Source organism: Cervus elaphus, chromosome 29 (genome assembly GCF_910594005.1).
Source record: "Cervus elaphus chromosome 29, mCerEla1.1, whole genome shotgun sequence".
In the NCBI taxonomy this organism is placed as follows: domain Eukaryota; kingdom Metazoa; phylum Chordata; class Mammalia; order Artiodactyla; family Cervidae; genus Cervus; species Cervus elaphus.
In genome coordinates this window covers 61,263,650-61,283,656 of record NC_057843.1, presented here as the reverse complement: position 1 = coordinate 61,283,656, position 20,007 = coordinate 61,263,650, and the positions used below count along the sequence as shown (strand labels likewise).

Sequence of the window (20,007 nt, the reverse complement as noted above, 5' to 3'; positions counted from 1 at the left end):
TACTGAGGGGAGACGTGTAAAACCCAAGAAAAGTGAAAGATTAAGTTAGCGATACAAAACTAGCCAAATAGAGAAAAAACCTAAAATGACAGTGATGGCATTAATTCAACATGCTGAGACAGTAATTGCAACTTGCATGCATGTTTTTAATGTTAACTACTAACTTTCCTTCATGCTTAATTAGCCATCTGTTTAATAGTAATTTGCTCTAATTTGCTTATTGAATGAGTGCATGAATAATTCCAGTTTGTAGTATCAAGATGAAATTTTTCAAAGACAAAATCTAGCCCAATTTCATTTGTTAAACATGCAGGTTCCGTGAGCACAGAATATATTTTGTCTGGGCCTGAATACTTGATTTCATTGGAGGTAGCCAAGGAATTCTCTTGATCTCACAGGTATGTAGACTGAAGTCTACATTAATTTAGGATGTAAAATAAACTACTTAAGTGAACAGCTTTTTATTCTTCCTACACTACAAAACATCAACTCTAACGGGAAATGCTTTGCCAATATTATAATAGTATAATCGTGGTGGTGGTTCACCCAGTCATGTCCGACTCTGACCCCATGGACTGCAGCGCACCAGGCTTCCCTGTCCTTCACTATCTCCCAGAGTTTGCTCAAATTCATGTCCATTAAGTCGATGATGCCATCCAACCATTTTATCCTCTGTCACCTGCTTCTCCTGCCCTCAATCTTTTTCAGTGAGTCAGCTCTTCACATCAGGTGGCCAAAGTATTGGAGCTTCAGCTTCAGCACCAGTCCTTCCAATGAAAATTCAGGGTTGATTTCCTTTACGACTGACTTGGTTTGATTTCCTTATTGTCCAAGGGACTCCCAAGAGTCTTCTTCAACACCACAGTTCGAAACCATCAATTCTTCAGTGCTCAGCTTTCTTTATAGTCCAACTCTCACATCCATACATGACCACTGGAAAAACCATAGTTTTGACTATACAGACCTCTGTTGGCAAAGTGATATCTCTGTTTTTAATATGTTGTCTAGGTTTGTCATAGCTTTTCTTCCAAGGAGCAAGCATCTTTTTTAATTTCATGACTGTAGTCACCGTTCACAGTGATTTTTGAGCCCAAGAAAATAGTCTTTCACTGTTCCATTCTTTCCCCACCTATTTGCCATGAAGTGATGGGACTGGATGCCATGGTCTTAGTTTTCTGTATGTTGAGTTTTAACCCAACTTTCTCACTCTCCTCTTTCACCTTCATCAAGAGGCTCTTTAGCTCCTCTTCACTTTCTGTCATTAGGGTGGTGTCATCTGCATATCTGAGGTTACTGATATTTCTCCTGGCAATCTTGATTCCAGCTTGGGGTTCATCCAGCCTAGCATTTCGCATGATGTACTCTGCATATAAGCTAAATAAGCAGGGTGACAATATAGTCTTGACAATACTCCTTTCCCAATTTTAAACCACTTTGCTATTTCCACGTCTGGTTCTAAGTGTTGTTTCTTGACTGCATACAGGTTTCTCAGGAGGCAGGTAAGGTGGTCTGGTATTCCCATCTCTTTCAGAATTTTCCACAGTTTGTTGTGATCCACACAGTCAAAGGCTTTAGTGCAGTCAATTAAACAGAAGGTTTTTTTGGAATTCCCTTGCTTTTTCTATGATCCAACAGATGTTGGCAGTTTGATCTCTGGTTCCTCTGCCTTTTCTATATCCAGCTTGTACATCTGGAAGTTCTTGTTTCACGCCCTGTTGAAGCCTAGCTTGAAGGATTTTGAGCATTACCTTACTAGTATGTGAAAAGAGTGCAATTGTGTGGCAGTTTGAACATTCTTTGGCATTGCCCTTCTTTGGGACTGAAATGAAAACTGACCTTTTCCAGTCCTGTGGCCACTGCTGAGTTTTCTAAATTTGCTGGCATTTTGAGTGCAGCACTTTAACAACATCATCTTTTAGGATTTGAAATAGCTGGAATTCCATCACCTCCACTAGCTTTGTTTGTAGTAATGCTTCCTAAGGTCTGCTTGACTTCACACACCAGGATGTCTGGCTCTAGGTGAGTGATCACACCATCCTGGTTATCTGGGTCATTAAGACATTTTCTGTACAGTTTTTCTGTGTATTCTTAATATCTTCTACTTCTGTTAGTAAAAGTTAGCAATTGAGGATAAATTAAACATTTTCTTATAAATTCTTTGAAAGTACAACTACAAAAATATTTCTAAAACTTTTTGTAAGAGCTGAGGTTGAAAAGCTCAGATACTGCTAAAAAGCAGTTTCCACAAATTCCTGATGAATAGTCAAATAAACAGTGAAATGAATAAAATTTAAGATCATCTGAACCATCTTCACAATCATCCAAATCCCTTATTTTACAGAAATGCATATCAAAGTCCCAAGAACTGAAGTGCCTGAAGCCAGACTCTGAAATGTACGGCAGCCAGGCTGATCTAGAATACAGGCCTCCTGATTCCAGCCAGCACGCAGCCCGCTGTCCTGGGCTGCCCTGGTTTATGTTCTGCCTGTGCGGGGTCTTCACTGCTGCGCTTGGCTTTTCTCTGGTTGTGGCGAGCGAGGGCTGCTCTCTGGCTGTGGCGCTTGGACTTCTCACTGTGGTGGCTCCTTGTTGTAGGCACAGGCTTTCAGGGCGTGTGGGCTTCAGTCAGTTTCAGCCCCCGGGCTCTAGAGCTCAGAAAGCTGTGGTGCATGGGTTTAGTTGCTCTGTGGCCTCTGGGCATCTTCCCAGATCAGGGATTGAACCCGTGTTAACGGCAATGACAGGCGGATTCTTTACCACTGAGCCACCAGGGAAAGCCAGGAAGCTTTAAAATGCAGGAGCTTTCTTTCACTGGCAGATCCAAACACTATTCTAATAAACTGATGGCCACTAAAAAGGTTCCATGGCCTTTGCAATGTACTTGAACATAAGAAACAAATTACTCTGTTTTTACTCATTGATTTAATTAGCTATGAAAAATAAAGGAATGGGAATTCTTACTTCTGTTTTCCTTAAAGAAAAGTAGCAAATTTCCACATACTAACCAGAAGCAGTTTAGAAAACTGTATAGTACCCAAAATAAATACTCACTTCACAGCTCTGCCATCTGTTTGGAATATTTGGCCTTAACTTCTGTTCACAAACAACTTTTCTCATTTCTTCAACTGATGGATCGGAAGGTACAAGATCATAATAAGGCAGCTGGTAATCTTCATGAATTCCTACATTGGTAAAGAATTAAAAAAAAAACAAAACCTATTTTAAAAGATTTACTCAGATAACGTCAGAACAATCTTTGACCAGACAGGAAAGGAACAGCTGGAGATTCTGTCACAGTGTCCCATTACTGAAACGGGCGAGTGGACAGCCTGCGCTCTCTCATCCATGTCTGCATCTACAGCCCACCTCCTTCAGTCAGTACCGAGCCCACACTGTGAAACTAAATTTTGCAATACAGTCAGCAAAGGCTGTGTTAGTAATGGCTAACTGAGTTGTGATGACCAGACTGACATTTTCTCCTCGATGACTTTACTGAAATGAAAGCCTTTATTCTGCAAGTGCACAGCCTCAGCTGGTGAAGGGATGCACACTCTCACTAAGGTGTGAGTCCTGCAGGGCAGGCCCGAGTGCAGGTCCCTCCCCCACTTGTGTCTGTTAATAACGTGTCCTTATTGCCTCTCCACCCCTCACTGCCTCAAAACCCTGAGGCCTGAGTCTCAGGTGAGCCTGCGTTCTCAGGAGAAGACTGTTTCTCAAGTAAACATTCAAAGTGCTCAATCTAGCACAAACGTATTGTAAAAAGTAATGCAGTGATAGTGTATTTGCATTTTGCATATGTAATTTCCACTATCAGATGGAGAAAATCATGACAATCTCGAGGGTAAAAAAATCAGTTTGACTCCGGTACATGCTAGAAATAGCTTCCTGGGTGGCCTCACAAGCAGTCATTCATTCTAAATATCTATATTGCAAGATAACAAGGGGCTGGTTTCTGTTGCATCCCAAAATTCCAAGTGGAACTAGAAAAAGACCACACTGGAATACAGCTGCTATCAGGATAGAGCCATGCACAAGGATAAAGCGTGTGGTGTCATCCCTCTGGCACTCTCATTGGTCACTGGGTAAACAATTTCATTCAATAAGAAAGACAATTCTTAATCAAGTTTTGTTTGTGACAAATATTGGGGGAAGGGAAAGAAATTTACCACCGATGGAACACCGTCGAGCTACTTCCCAGAATACTAGTCCCATCGCATAGATGTCAGCGCGTTTGAAGGATTCAAAGTGTTTCATATTTATGGAGTCATCTAGAACTTCAGGGGCCATGTACCTAAAAAAGAAGCCAGCACTTCATTTTATGCAGTAGTAACATTGCTTTTTGAACTGTTCCATCGTCTTTCTTTTACTCCTGGGCAGAGAGGCTGGGGGGGATGCGGAGCAATATTAACTGTGACCTTTCCTCCTTTCACTGTGGTTCTGCTGCTTTTTAAATTAAAAAGAAATTTATTGAAGTATAGTTGGCTAATAATATTGTTAATTTCTGCTATACAGCAAAGTGATTTAGTTAATATATATACACACACACACAGCAAAGTGATTCAGTTATATATATAATATATATATACACACACAGCAAAGTGATTCAGTTATATATATTTATATACACACACACAGCGCCAAGTGATTCAGTTGTACATACATTGTTTTTAACACAGTCTTTTCCGTTGCTGTTTACATCGTCTGTGATGCACGCAGGATGCGGCTGACCCATCCTGCATGTGACGGCTTTTGCATCTGCTGACTCCAGCTTCCCACTCCCAGCACCCTCCCCTCCAGCAACCACAAGTCTGTTCTTTATGTCCCTCAGTCTGTTTTGCAGATAGGATCACTTGTGTCCTATTTTAGATTCCACACAAATATGATAAAATTTGTCTCTTTCTGACTGCTTTCACTTATCATGACAATCTCTAGTTGCGTCCATGTTGCAGCGAACGGCACTGTTTCATTCTTCCTATGGTTGAGGAGTATTCACTGGGCGTATCCACCACATTTGCCAACCCGTCTGTCACTGGACATTTAGGATGTGTCCATGTCTTGTTTACTGTGGAATAATGCTGCTGTGAACATAGGGGGTACGTGTATCTTTGTGGATTAGAGTTTTTTCTGGATACACAGCCAGAAGTGGGACTGCTGGACCACAGGGTAGTTCTTCTGTCTTTCGCTTTTTCCATATGGTTTCCTGTAGTGGTTGTACCAACTTACATTCACACCAACAGTGAGAGAGTGCCGCTCCCTTTTCTCCACGTCCTCTCCAGCATCTGTTATTTTTAGTTTTTAATGATGGCCATTCTGACTGGCCACTCATTACAGTACCTCACTGCAGTTCTTATTTGCATTTCTCTAATAATTAGTGATATTGAGCATCTTTGCATGTGCCTATTGGCCATTTGTATTTCTTCTTTGGAGAAATGCCCATTTAGATCTCGTGTCCATTTTTTTATTAAGTTGCTTGTTTTTCTGTTGTGGTTGTTGAGTTCTATGAGCTGTTTACATATTTTGGAAATTAAGCCCTTACCAGCTGCATCATTTGCAAATATTTTTTCCGATTCTGTAGGTTGTCTTTTCCTTTTTTTAATGGTTTCCTTTGCTGTGCTGAAAGCTTGTAAGTTTGACTAGGTCCCATTTGTTTCTTTACTTCTCCTGCCTTGGGAGACTGACTTAAGAAAACACTGGTATGATTTATGTCAGAATGTTTTGCCTATGCTCTCTGCAAGGAGTTTTTGATGACATGTCATGTCTTAAAGTCTTTAGGCCATTTTGAGTTTATCTTTATGTGTGGTGAGAGAGGGTATGTTCTAACCTCATCGATTTCCATGTGGCTGTCCAACTTTGCTAACACCACTTGCTGAACAGGCTGTCTTTTTCCCATTGTATATTCTTCCCTCCTTTGTCGAAGAGGCCTTAAGGGTATGGGTTTATCTCTGGGCTCTCTATTCTGTTTCATTGATCCGTATGAATGTTTCTGTGCCAGTACCATGCTGTTTCGATTACTGTATCTTTGTAGTATTGTTTGAAGTCTGGGAGGATTATGGTTCATGTTTTGTTCTTCAGGATGGCTTTGGCAATTCTGGGTCTTTTATGATTCCATATAAACTTCAGGGTTATTTGTTCTAGTTCTGTGACAAATGTCATGGGTAATTTGATAGGGATCACATTAAATCTGTAGATTGCTTTGGGCAATATAGCCATTTTAACAATATTAATTCTTCCAATCCAAGACATGGGATAACATTCCATTTCTTTGAATCATCTTGTTTACTTTGTATCCTGCTACCTTGCTGAATTAATTTATCACTTCTAGTAATTTTTGTGTTAAGTCTTTAGGGTTTTCTGTATATATATAGATATATATATAGAATCATGTCATCTGCATATAAAGACAGTTTAAATTTTCCCTTCCAATTTGGATACCTTTTATATCTTTTTCTGACCTGACTGCTGTGGCCACAACTTCCAATACTACAGTGTTTACTAGAAGAGGTGAGAATGGGCATCCTTGTCTTGTTTTAGATTTTAGCAATAGGGCTTTCAGCTTTTCACCTTTGAGTATTATACTGGCTGTGGGTTTGTCATAAACAGCTTTTATTATGTTCCCTCAATACCCACTTTTTTGGTAAAGAGTTTTTGCAATGAAGGGATGTTGAATTTTGTCAAATGCTTTTTCCGCATCAATTGCGATGATCGTGTGGTTTTTATCTTTTGTTTATGAGGTGTATCACATTGATTTATGTGGAATCATCCTTATGAACTTGCAATGAGTCCCACTTGGTTGTGGTGTGTGACTTTTTTGTGTGTGCTGTTGGATTCAGTTTGCTATTTTGTTAAGAATTTTTGCATCTACATTCATCAGATATATTGACCTGTATGTATCTTTTTTGGTGGTTCTTTGTCTAGTTTTGATTTCAGAGTGATGGTGGCTTTATAGAATGCCTTTGGCAGTGGGCATTCTATAATTCCCACCTCTTCAGTTTTTTTGAAGCATTGATATAAATTATTTTGTGTGTCTCGTGGAACTCACCCATGGAGCCATCTGGTCCTGGACTTTAGTTTGTTGGAGGTTTTAAAATTACAGATTGTATTTCACCTCTAGTAATCAGTCTGGTCAAATCATGTGTTTTTCCTTAATTTTTTTGGTGGACTGTATGTTTCTAGAAACTTGTATGTTTCTTCAGTTCAGTTCAGTCACTCAGTTGTGTCTGACTCTTTGCGACCCCAGGGACTGCAGCACGCCAAGCCTCCGTGTCTGTCACCCAACTCCCAGAGTTTACTCAAACTCACGTCCATTGAGTCAGTGATGCCATCCAACCATCTCATCCTCTGTTGTCCCCGTCTACATTGTCAAATTTGATGTCATATAATTGTTCATAGTATTCCTTTATGGTTTTTTGTATTTCTGCAGTATCAGTTGTTATGTCTCCTTTTTCATTTATTTGGGTTCTCTCTCATTTCGTCTTGGTGAGCCTGGCCAAAGAGTTGTCCATTTTGTTTACCCTTTCAAAGAACCAGGTCTTGGTTGTATTTTTTTCCCCCCCAAAAAATCTCTCTTTTATCTATTTCCTCTCTGATCTTTTTCCCTTCCTTCTGTTGACTTTAGGTTTTGTTTCTTCTCCTCTAATTCTTTTAAGTGGTAGGCTAGGTTGTTTATTTGATATATTTCATGTTTTTTTGAGCAAGGCCTGCATCGCTGCGAACTCCCCTCTCAGAACTGCTTTTGCTGCCTCCCATAGGTTTCCCTTGTGAAAATGCCTGCGCCAGGTCTCAGCTGCTGCACACGGGGTCTAGTTCACAGATGGAACCTGGGCTTCCTGCATTGGGTGCTTGGCGTCTCAGCCACTGAATCACCAGAGAAGTCCCATTCTGTAGGTTTTGTATGGTTGTTTTTACTGTCATTTGTCTCAAGGTACTTTTAAATTTCCTCTTTGATTTCATCATTGACCCATTGGTTTTTTTAGTATTGGTAGTATGTTGTTGAGTCTCTGTGTAACTTATTTTCTACCCTCATTTCTTTTTCTGTGGTTGATTTCTAGTTTAATGCTGTTGTGGTCAGGAAAAATGTGAGATAACTTCTACACTCTTAAATTTGTTGAGGCTTGTTTTATGCCCGAGAAGGTGATCAATCCTAGAGAATATTCCAGGTGCAGCTGAAAAGGATGTGTTTTGTTTTTTAATGTCCAGAAAATATCAATTTACCATAATTCTGTTGTGTTGTTTAGGATCTCTCTTGCTTTACTGATTTTCTGTCTAGAAGATTTATCCATTGATGTGAGTGGGGTGTTCAATCAAATCTCCTACTCTTCTTGTTTTCCCATCAATTTCTCCCTTTATGTTTGTTGCTATTTGTTTTATGTATTTAGATACTCCTACATTAGGTGTGTATATGCTGATGAGTATAAGATCCTCTTCCTAAATTGATCCTTTTTTCAATAGTGTCCTTATCTATCTTTCTTTATGGTATTTGTTTGCAAGTCTGTGTTGTCTGACATGAGTGATTCCCCACTTTCTTCTCATTTCTGTTTACAAGAAATATTTTTCCATCTCATCGCTTTTGATCTGTGTGTGTCCCTCTGCCCTAAAGTGGGCTTTACAGGCAGCGTGTTGTAGGCTCTGGATTAAAACAATAAATTTGCCACCTGGTCTTAATTTTTCTATTTTAAAAAACTAATTTTTTTGAAGTATTGTTGATATACAATGTTTATTTCTATTGTACAGCAAAGTAATTCAGTTATACATTGTTTTCCATTAGGTTTACCACAGAATATTGAGAGATCTGCTCTCTTTGAGAGTTTATCTTTATTCTCGTTTTTAATTTTATATTTGGGGATAGCCGATTTGTGTTTTTCAGGTGTAGAGCAAAGTGATTCATTTACTCACACACACGTATCTATTGCTTTCCCACATAGGTTATCACAGAGTGCCGAGTTGAGTTAGTCCCCTATACTATATGGCAGGTTCTCGTTGAGTATCTGTTCTTTATATAGTACTGTGTGCGTGTGCCGTGCTGTGTCTGACTCTCTGTGACCTACGGGCTGCAGCCCACCAGGCTCCTCTGTCCATGGGGACTCTCCAGGCAAGAATCCTGGAGTGGGTTGCTGTGCTCTCCTCCAGGGGATCTTCCCACCCCAGGGATCAAACCCAGGTCTCCTGCATTGCCGGCAGATTTACCGTCTGAGCCACCAGGGAAGCCCAGGAATGCTGGAGTGGGCAGCCTGTCCTCCTCCAGGGATGCTCCTGATCTAAGAATTGAACCAGGGTCTCCTGCATTGTAGGCAGATTCTTTACCAGCTGAGCTACCAGGGAAGCCCATTGTGTGTATGTTAATCACAAACCCATACTTTATCATCCTTTCCACCTTGCCCCTTTAGTAACCCTAAGTTTGTTTTCTAAGCCTCTGACTGTTTCATAAATAGATACGTCCATCTGTGTCATTTTTTAAGACTGCACGTGTAAGTGATACGCTATTTGTCTTTCTCTGATTTACTTTTGCTTAGTATGATAATCTCTAGGTCCACCGGTATTGCCACAAACAGCATTTTCTTTTTTAATGGGCGAGGAATATTTCATTGTGTGTGTGTATGTGTGTGTATATACACACACTGTATCTTCTTTATCCACTCATCTGGACATCAGACTGTCTCGTCTGTTGTAAATAGTGTTGCAATGAACACTGGGGTGCATGTGTCTTTTCAAAGTATAGTTTTTCCCAGATATATGCCTAAGAGTGGGATTGCTAGATCATATGATAGTTTCATTTTTAGTTTTTTAAAGAACCTCCATACTGTTCTTCATAGTGGCTGTACCAGTTTTCATTTCCACCAACAGTGTAGGAGAATTCCCTTTTCTCCACACCCTCTCTAGCATTTATTGTTTGTAGATTTTTTTTTTTTATGATGATAATGGCCATTCTGACATCTCTGAGGTGATACATCCTTGTAAAGTTTTGATTTGGGCTTCTCTTATTAGTGATGTTTAGCACCTTTTCATGTGCTTTTTTGGCCATCTGTATGTCTTCTTTGAGGAAATGTCTACTTAGATCTTCTGCCCGTTTTTTGATTGGGTGGTTATTTTTCTTTAATATTGAGCCACATGAGCTGTTTGTAAATTTGGGAGACTAATCCCTTGGTGGTCATTTCATTTGCTAATATTTTCTGTCATTCAATGATTGTCTTTTTTGTTTTGTTTATGGTTTCCTTTGCTATGCAAATGTTTGCCCCTCTGTGTTTGACTATTTAGTCCACTGACATTTAAAGCAACTATTGATATATACATATTTATTTCCATTTTGACTCTGTTTTCCCATCGATTTTGTATTTCTTCTTCGTCCCTTTCTGTTTCTCTGTTTTCCTTTAGTGGTTTGATGATTTTCCTTTGTGTTATACTTATTTTCTTTTTGGTTTCTGTGAATTTACTGTGTTTTTCATTGGTGGTTACTCTATTATTCAAATACGTTAATCTCGTCCTATATCTACTTGCCTTAGATAGGTAGGCATACAGGCTCAAACATACCTAGGAAATGAAAGAAAAAAAAAAAAACCTACATTTTCTTATTTTCCTCCCCCATATTTTATGATTTAGATGTCCACTTTTGTATCTTCATGTTCATTCTTTTGCTGTTCATTGCGGTTATCACTTTCACAGAACTTTGTAAAATCCGTGTGCAGGCTTATTTCAGTCATTTGCTTTTCAGTTGTGACTTTTCCTCCTTTTCCCCGATGGAGCTTCACCCCTTTAATGTGGGGAGACTTCCCGGGGTCCCCTCAGGAAGGGCTGGTGTTTGCTGTGTACTTTCAGCTTTTGCTTTTCTGTGAGATTCTGCATCTCTTCCCACGTGGTCACCTTGCTGCGTAGAGGACCCGAGGTTGCAGCTTTTCTCTCTCAGGACTTTGAACGTATCTGCCGCTTCCTCCTAGCCTGCGACATTTCTGTGGTGGAAACAGGTAGTAATCTTGTGGGGGAATCCGTTGTAACTGACTTTTTATCTTACTTCCTTTAGAATTCTCCCTTTACCTTCTGCTGTATATAATGTGTCTTGGTGTAGGCCTCTCGAGCTTACCTTGTTTGACCCTCAATGCCTCCTGCACCTGAATATGTGTTTTGTTCTTTAGGTATGGGAAGGTTTCAGTCATAATTTCTTCAAATTCAGTTTCAACCTCTTTTTCTCTTTCTTCTCCTTCTGGAATTCCTATTATGCATAGATTGGCATACTTTATCTTAGCCCACAGGTCCCTTTTTTTCATTTGGCTTTCTGTCTGCTGCCCCAATTGGGCAGTTTTCATATTTTATCTTCCAGGTCACATATTTGTTCTTCTTAATTATTTACTCTGCTATTCATTGCCTTTACTTCAGTTTTTGTCTTTGCAAGTGAGTTTTCTAATTTTTCTTGGTTCCTGTTTATAGTTTCTAATTCCTTTTTCACAGTCCTCTGTATTTCTGTTGATAGCTTTTTTCAATTCCTTCAGTATTTTCAGTCTTCTTTTTGAAATCAGTGCCTACTAGACTGAAGAGGTCTGTTTCATTGCCCTTTCAAGGGAATTCTCTTGGTCTTTCAACTGGGAGTGGTTCCTCTGCTTCTTCATTGTACTTATATTTCTCTTCTGTGAGTTTCAGTTCAGTTGCTCATCATGTCTGACTCTTTGCAACCCCATGGACTGCACATTCCAGGCTTCCCTGTCATTACCAACTCCTGGAGCTTAATCAAACTCATGTCCATTGAGTCGGTGATGCCATCCAGCCATCTCATCATCTGTTGTCCCGTCTCCTCCCACCTTCAATCTTTCCCAGCATCAGGGTCTTTTCTAGTGAGTCAGTTCTTCCCATCAGGTGGCCAAAATATTGGAGTTTCAGCTTCAACATCAGTCCTTCCAATGAACATTCAGGACTGATTTCCTTTAGGATGGACCAGTTGGATATCCTTGCTGTCCAAAGGACTCTCAAGAGTCTTCTCCAATAACATAGTTCAAAAGCATCAATTCTTCAGCACTCAGCTTTCTTTATAGTCCAACGTGACTACTGGAAAAACCACAGCCTTGACTAGATGGACCTTTGTTGACAAAGTGATGTCTCTCCTTTTTAATATGCTGTCTAGGTTGGTCATAGCTTTCCTTCCAGGGAGCAAGCATCTTTTAATTTCATGGCTTCAGTCGCCATCTGCAGTGATTTTGGAGCCCAAGAAAAAGTCTCTCACTGTTTCCATTGTTTCCCCATCCATTTGCCATGAAGTGATGGAACCAGATGCCATGATCTTAGTTTTCTGAATGTTGTTTTAAACCAACTTTTTCACTGTCTTCTTTCACTTTCACCAAGAGGTTCTTTAGTTCTTAGCTTTCTGCCATAAGGGTGGTGTCATCTGCGTATCTGAGGTTATTGATATCTCTCCCAGCAATCTTGATTCCAGCTTGTGCTTCATCCAGCCTGGCATTTTGCATGATGTACTCTGCATATAAGTTAAATAAGCAGGGTGACAATATACAGCTTTGACGTACTCCTTTCCTGATTTGGAACCAGTCTGTTGTTCCATGTCCAGTTCTAACTGTTGCTTCTTGACCTGCATACAGATTTCTCAGGAGGCAGGTCAGGTGGTCTGGTATTCCCATCTCTTTCAGAATTTTCCAGTTTGTTATGATCCATACAGTCAAAGGCTTTGGTGTAGTCAATAAAGCAGAAGTAGATGTTTTTCTGGAATTCTCTTGCTTTTCTGATGATCAAACAGATGTTGGCAATTTGATCTCTGGGTCCTCTGCCTTTTCTAAATCCAGCTTGAACATCTGGAAGTTCATGATTCACATATTGCTGAACCTGACTTGGAGAATTTTGAGCATTACTTTGCTAGCATGTGAGATGAGTGCAATTGTACGGTAGTCTGAGCATTCTTTGGCATTGCCTTTCTTTGGGATTGGAATGAAAACGGACCTTTTCCAGTCCTGTGGCCACTGCTGAGTTTTCCAAATTTGCTGGCATATTGAGTGCAGCACTTCCACAGCATCACCTTGTGAGTTTAGGAGAAACAGTTGTCTGGATGGTCTCTGAGGACTGTTTACAGGTGGGAGCCCCGTGCACCTTGTGTGGGTTTAGTAGTTGTGGTACAAGGGCTGTCTTGGTGTGGGCGCCTGTCGCCTCTCTCCTCGGCATACTGGTCGTTACCCCTTTGACAAAGGGTATGCAGATACCTGGTCCTGGTGTTCCTGTTCCTGGAGGTGGTGTCCTGCTGTCCTGCTAACGCAGGGGAAAACGGCCCTCACACACGGCGCCTGGCCTCTAAGGCAGCCCAGGCTTCCACTGCGTACACCCTCAGATGCGGTCACATCAGACTCTAACCCTTCAGGATGCACATCCCATCCCAGACCCCGTCAGGTCTGATTTCTGAAGCCTGAGCCTCCGCACATAACTGAGATCATATTAGACTCAAGAAAAATAAATATCTCCAGTGGTTTACTCCAAATCCCATGAAAAGCTGCAACAGCCATTTTATGCTCTTTGCCTTATGATCTTTGTTCCCAATGACCCACATCCTAGGCGTCCTACTATACACCACCTGCTTTGCTGTGTGCTATGCAGGGACTATGTATTTCAGTCTAGAAGTCTTCTCACTAAAACAGGAGAAAAGGAAAGGCAAGGACATACTCCAGGGAACAAAATAGACAAAAATGAATGTCAGTCCTTATTGATCCCACATTGCACAGTTCTGAGGTTTCAAACATCCTACCAAGGTTACAGATTAGGACTCACACAGACCAGCAGCAACCACTGCCTGGAACCCTGAGTCAGGAGATCTGAGCGTCCCCACTGAATCCATAAATACAGCTGAGATAGAATAAAGCTCAGCTCTGTTCAAGTCCAGCAAAGTGTTTTGGGTCAGAAAGACCCAGGTTCAGCTCTCAGCTCCTCAGCTTTCCACCCGTGAGGCTGGCCGGCCACAGTAACCTGCACAAGCTGGTTCCTCATCGGTGAGCTGAGGGCAGTGATCCTTACCTGCCTGGGCTCTTTGAGTACTCGTGTGTCTTAGTCACACAGTCACGTCCGACTCTCTGTGACCCCATGGACTGTAGCCCACCAGGCTCCTCTGTCCGTGGGGTTTTCCAGGCAAGAATTCTGGAGTGGGTTACCATTCCCTTCTCCAGAGGATCTTCCTGACGCAAGAATCAAACCTGGGTCTCCCACATAATAGGCAGATTGTTTACTGACTGAGCTACCAGGGGAGTACTCATAGATTCAACAAATACTTATTGAGGACCTACTATGTTCTAGGCACTGTGATGGACGCTGGGAATATACAGACCAGTGAACAGTTATCATGTGCTAAGTGGTCCAGATTTAGCATGCAATGTGGGTGCCTGACAAGGACATCCAGCAGTCCAGAAAAAGATTCCTCTGGGCAAGGGAGATGGAGTACAAGGTAAGGAAACAGGAGGGGACGTATATGCTCTAGGACAGAGGCTGGGCCCACAAACTGGTACTTCCTGTCAGATCAGTGGCAGCATTACATTAAAAATAAAGTGCACAGTAAATGTAAGGTGCTTGAATCATCCTGAAACCATCTTCCCCACCCCTGGTCCTTGGAAAAATCATCTTCAAAACAATGAGTCCCGGGTGCCCAAAAGGGTAGGGACACAGCACTTGTGAAAGTTTGAAGAGATAAAGCTATGTTTTTAGGAAATAAAAATATAAAAACAGTTGGGCTAACTACAGCACAACATCTGAAGAGAACATTACATGATGTAACATACATAAGAGACACATTAAAATGACTGGTACACAGCAGGTACCCCATAAGTATTAACTACTCTTATGATAACATAACTAATGGTAGTATTTTCTGGAAAGGCTACCTTTCATCAGCAGTAACCTTTGTAAGTTAGCTGACCATGATTTCAGAGCAGGCAAGACCATGAGATCTTCTACCTGTGAGCAACCTAATAAAGTACAAGGTTTGAGTTTCAGAAAAGTTATGTATCTAGAACTGAGAAGGAAACGAAGTCAACTTCAGAACATAAAAATAGCCATGTTCACTCTGTGATGAGTGTACCTTTTTGTTCCCACTCTGTGGTTTGGAGCAATGTCGATGGTATCTGTGGCCGAATCGTGCCTTACTGCCAATCCCAAGTCTGCAATACAGCACGTTCCATTCTTCTTTACCAAGATATTCTTTGATTTCAAATCCCTATGAGCTATCGCTGGTTTTCCTAAAGAAAAAGAAAGTTAAACATGGTCACTTAAAGGGTGATACCAATCACAAATCTCCCCTTTAGGTCCTCCCATCCCAGTGTCTGAAGTATTTCACCCCCATCACTGCAATACCCGGGCCCTTACTAAACCACCATACATCAATCAGCGCACAAGAAGTCGATGAAATTACATTTCAAAGGAAACAGATCTTGTTCAAAAAATATAAGTCTAACACTCAAAACTCAGGGGGTTAAAGATACTAGTTTGTTGATACCCTGTGAATCTTTTTTTATAGGACTCCTAGGTACTAATATTCCAGTCCAAGAACCAAAAATCTACATCACCTCTTTTGCCTATCAGCTGCAATATATTCATTAAATGTGTAATGCCTTTAATACTAAATACTAGAAAAAGTGCTATTATAAAATAATTACACTGTGTAAAACTTGGAACCCTCAGAGGCTGCTGGTGGGAATGTACAATAAAATAGTACAGGCCCTTTGGGAAAAAAAAAACGTCTGGCAAGTTTCACAAATCATTAGTTACTGTCTGATCCAGTAACTTCACCTCCAAGCATATACCCAAGATGATGGAACCATATCCACACTAAAACTTGTACATCAGTGTTCACAGCAGCATTATTCATAACAGCCCGAAGTGGAAACAACAAATGTCCATCACTGATGAATGGATACCCAAAATATGGTAAATCCATATAATGAAATATTGCTTGGACATAAAAGGGAATGAATTTCTGATAGTGCTGCAACATGGATAAACCTTGAAACTATACTGAGAAAGCAGCTAGTTATAAAAGACACATATTGTATGATTCCATACACTAAGTCCAGAATAAGCAAATCTATAGATGGTCATAAAGAGTCAGACACGACGTAGTGACTGAACAATAGATGGAAAGTAAATTAAAGGTTGCCTAGGGCTAGAGAGCTTAGAGGGACATGGGGAGTGACTGCTAAGAACCACAGGGTTCTTTTGAGGTGATGAAAATGTTCTTGAATGTTCTTAAAATGTGGTGATAGCTAGACAAAACTGATGATACTAAAAACCACTGATTTGTACACCAAATGGGTAAACTGTATATAGTATGTGAAATACAACTCAATTTGTTGTTGTTCAGTCACCAAGTCATGTCTGACTCTCTGCGACCCTGTGGACTGGAACAGGCCAGGCTCCCCTGTCCTTCACTATCTCCTGGAGTTTGCTCAAACTCATGTCCATGGAGTTGGTGATGCCATCTAACCATCTCATTCTCTGCCACCCCCTTTCCTTTTGTCTTCAGTTTTTCCCAGCATCAGGGTCTTTTGCAATGAGTTGGCTCTTTGCACCAGGTGGTCAAAGTACTGGATCTTCAGCATCAGTCCTTCGAATGAATATTCTGAGTTTTGTTTTAGGACTGACTGGTTTGATCTCCTTGCAGTCCTGGGGATTCTCAAGAGTCTTCTCCAGCACCACAGATTGAAACCATCAATTCTTCAGCGCTCAGCCTTCTTTATGGTCCAACTCTCATATTCATACATGACTACTGGAAAACCACAGCTTTGACTACACAGACCTCTCTCAGCAAAGTGATGTCTCCGCTTTTTAATACGCTGTCTAGGTCTGCCATCGCTTTCCTTCCAAGGAGCAAGTGTCTCAATTTCATGGCTGCAGTCACTGTCCACAGTGACTTTGGACCCCAAGAAAAAATCTGTCACTGCTTTCACTTTTTCCCTTTCTATTTGTCATGAAGTGATGTAACTGGATGCCATGATCTTCCTTTTTTGAATGTTGACTTTTAAGCCAGCTTTTTCACCCTTGTCTTTCACCTTTATCAAGAGGCTCTTTAGTTACTCTTCACTTTCTATCATTACCATCATTCTGAGTTTGTTGATATTTCTTCTAGCAGTCTTGATCCAGCTTGTGATTCATCCAGCCTAGTATTTCACATGATGTACTCTGCATATAAATTAAATAAGCAGGGTGGCAATATACAGCCTTGCTGCACTCCTTTCCCAGTTTGAACCTGTTGTTTTTGAAGTCTATTTTGTTTCGTGTCCAGTTCTAACTGTTGCTTCCTGACTTGCGTACAGGTTTCTAGGGAGATAGGTAAGGTGGTCTGGTATTCCCATCTCTTTAAGAATTTTCTAGTTTATTGCATGTGACATAGAATGTGAATTATAACTCAATAAAGCCATTGTAATCAACAATGACTTTGCAAAGACGGGGCTGGCTGAACTAGTGAAACCGCATGTGTGACGTATATAGTAAAGCCGGTCTGGGGTCAGCAAGTGGACAACCATTGGAGCAGAGACTGGCCTGGCCTCTGACACCTGACACAGCACAGCACTAACTCATGCAGTCCCCTTGTCCTAGAGTCAAACACAATCATCAGATGGTCAGATAACATTTATGTAGCATGTTGGATGTTACAGAGCGTTTTCACATTTCGTTTGGTACTATAGATAAATTCCAAAATCAAGATCCTCAAAAATCACAAGACTAAACACTGCTTTTAAGAATGTACCAAAATACCAGTATTGTTATAACGACTAGAGAATCTCTAATCAAATTCCTAGATTCCTAACTCTACGTTAGATTTTCAACAGAAAGCTAAAATATTCTCATATAAAAACTCATTTTAAACATTTCCACTGCGGCTGACTTCTTGCAAAAATTTTCTGAAAAGACATTAGACCCATGGGAATTTAAAAGCTTAAATAACAGGACTGCTTTGAGTTACCTTGGGTACCAACTATCTCCATGTGAAGATGGGCAAGTCCACTTGCTGTGGACAGGGCAAGTTTTATCATTCCTTCCACAGTAACTGTGTATCTGTTCAAATAATCAAAAAGGGATCCATGCTCATGATAATCTGACACCAACCAGAGCTGAGTCCATGTGCCATTGTCTGCCAAGTAGAAAAACAATATTTCAGATAGGCTATAGAACATTTATGATGTATCTATTCAAACATGATCACTTTTTACTCTCAGTCCTGAATCACACAACTGCAACACATTGGTACCTTACATTTGTATAGATTTCTTTCATGTTTTCTTGCTTTTCTTCTTCATATATTTTCATTTATTTTCAGTTCTCTTATACATTTATGTTTATATCCTTTAGGTCCTTAAATTAAGTCCCCTATTCTTGAGATTGAGGCAAAGACAACTAGTCCATTCAAGAGACAAAGAATCATAGTGTAAAGAGAGTGACCTCAGTCCACACAAGCAGTAGCAGGGATGGACTCTCTAATACACAGAAGAATGCCTGGTCCAGGTTCAGTGATTGCTCCTGGGAGCTGGGAGGGAAACAACGAGGGAGGAGGAAGAAGAGAGATACCTGGAGCCTAGCACGGCCACAGTGGGAATGGAATATTATGGGACAAATGAACGTGACCTTAAATGAGAAATGCAGGCTTTAGTGACAGACTGTGTATACCGTTCACCAAGAAGCCAAGTGAGATTACTACAACTCCAAGGCCCCCAGCTTAGAAAGCTATCAAACAGTAGTGTCACTGACACATGGGGAAGCTGAGAGAGGAACTGAAAATGTCGGAGGGGAAAAGGCTGGGAATGAATTTAATTTTACACAAGGTCGTTTTAAACCTCACCAGCTAGGAATGTGCCTTTTTCCAAAAGTTCAATTAACTGTAAACCGACATGTGAAATGAAAATGTGATTTCCCTCAGGAGCCATGGTAAAGGTTCTGGCTGGGCTTCTCGGCTAGGCTGGTCCACGAAAGTCCATTTAACCCACAAGTAGCTGGAGAACCATATATTTCACAAAATCATGATAGCAAAACAGTATTACAACAATACTAGGAGGCAGGGCATTTCAGTAAAAGATGCTTCACTTGGAGTCATTCTGACCTGGGTTGGAATCCAGGGCCTGGCCGTTACTGACTACGTGACCTTAGACTGGTTAAGAAACTTCTTAACCAGTGAGCCTTTGTTTCCTCTTTTACACTACAAGAATACTTTAACTTTTCAAGACCACTAAGAAGATTTTAAAAATAGGATAAATTTTTTAAAAGCATTTAGCATGGCACACAAGAACTTCCCTGTTAGTTGTATAACAAAAGATACTCAAAGTGACATAAAACACTTTCTTATTTTGAAGGTTGTTACTTGAAAGACAGCAACTCTGATTAGAAGCAATTAAGGAATTAATGTTTTCAGAAGATTCTGGAGGAGATTGCTGAGTATTTCGAAAGGATTTAGATATTCATGATACTAGTTCTTTGTAAGTTCGTTCATAAACTTCATAAACTGATTCTGTTCAAACTTGTACCTTTCTTTTTCGTTGATACAGGTATATCACTAAGTACATATGCATGATTATTAACCATAGCTGAATTCTGGAAGGTTCACAAACACAAGAAATAAATTCGGAACACAGTATGATGGAGACCGGGAGATTTTCTGAGGTAACTGACAAGAGGTGGAAGGATATACTAGAGGCTGTGCCCACATAAAGGGTTGTCTGAGTTGGAATTAACTAAATATTTTCCTCCTCCTAAAAGGAAAAGGGGAGAGGGGGCTGGAGGGGAAGGTGGGGGGCGGGGGGGCGGGCAGGCCTAGGTTCTAGGCAGAGCCGTTGACCCCTGACAGAGAAAGAAGAGGGAAGAGCCACGGGGTCGCCACTCGCCACGGTGACCGCTAGGTGGCAGCCCCAGCTTGGCGGCTGCTCGAGCAGCCAATCGGCCTGTAGCAGCCTAGACCGAGCCTCAGACTGCACCTTTCACAGTCACTGCCACCCCTGAACTTGAAACCAAAAATGTGGGCGAGTTCTTGGAGGGAGAAATTACTATCTGTAGAGTTAGAGC

At 40.9% G+C, this 20,007-nt stretch overlaps 1 protein-coding gene across 2 annotated transcripts in view; it reads right to left on the bottom strand.

Annotated features, from left to right (window-relative positions):
- TGFBR1 (transforming growth factor beta receptor 1) overlaps nucleotides 1-20,007 on the bottom strand; it is a 76,058-nt gene that overhangs the window by 5,989 nt on the left and 50,062 nt on the right. For both annotated transcript variants that reach the window (XM_043891244.1, XM_043891245.1), the window contains exons 5-8: nucleotides 17,921-18,088; nucleotides 15,041-15,197; nucleotides 4,167-4,291; nucleotides 3,052-3,182 (exon numbers count right to left, since the gene is read on the bottom strand). In XM_043891244.1, the coding sequence (XP_043747179.1) occupies nucleotides 3,052-3,182; nucleotides 4,167-4,291; nucleotides 15,041-15,197; nucleotides 17,921-18,088 (581 nt within the window). The remainder of the gene's footprint in view (nucleotides 1-3,051; nucleotides 3,183-4,166; nucleotides 4,292-15,040; nucleotides 15,198-17,920; nucleotides 18,089-20,007) is intronic.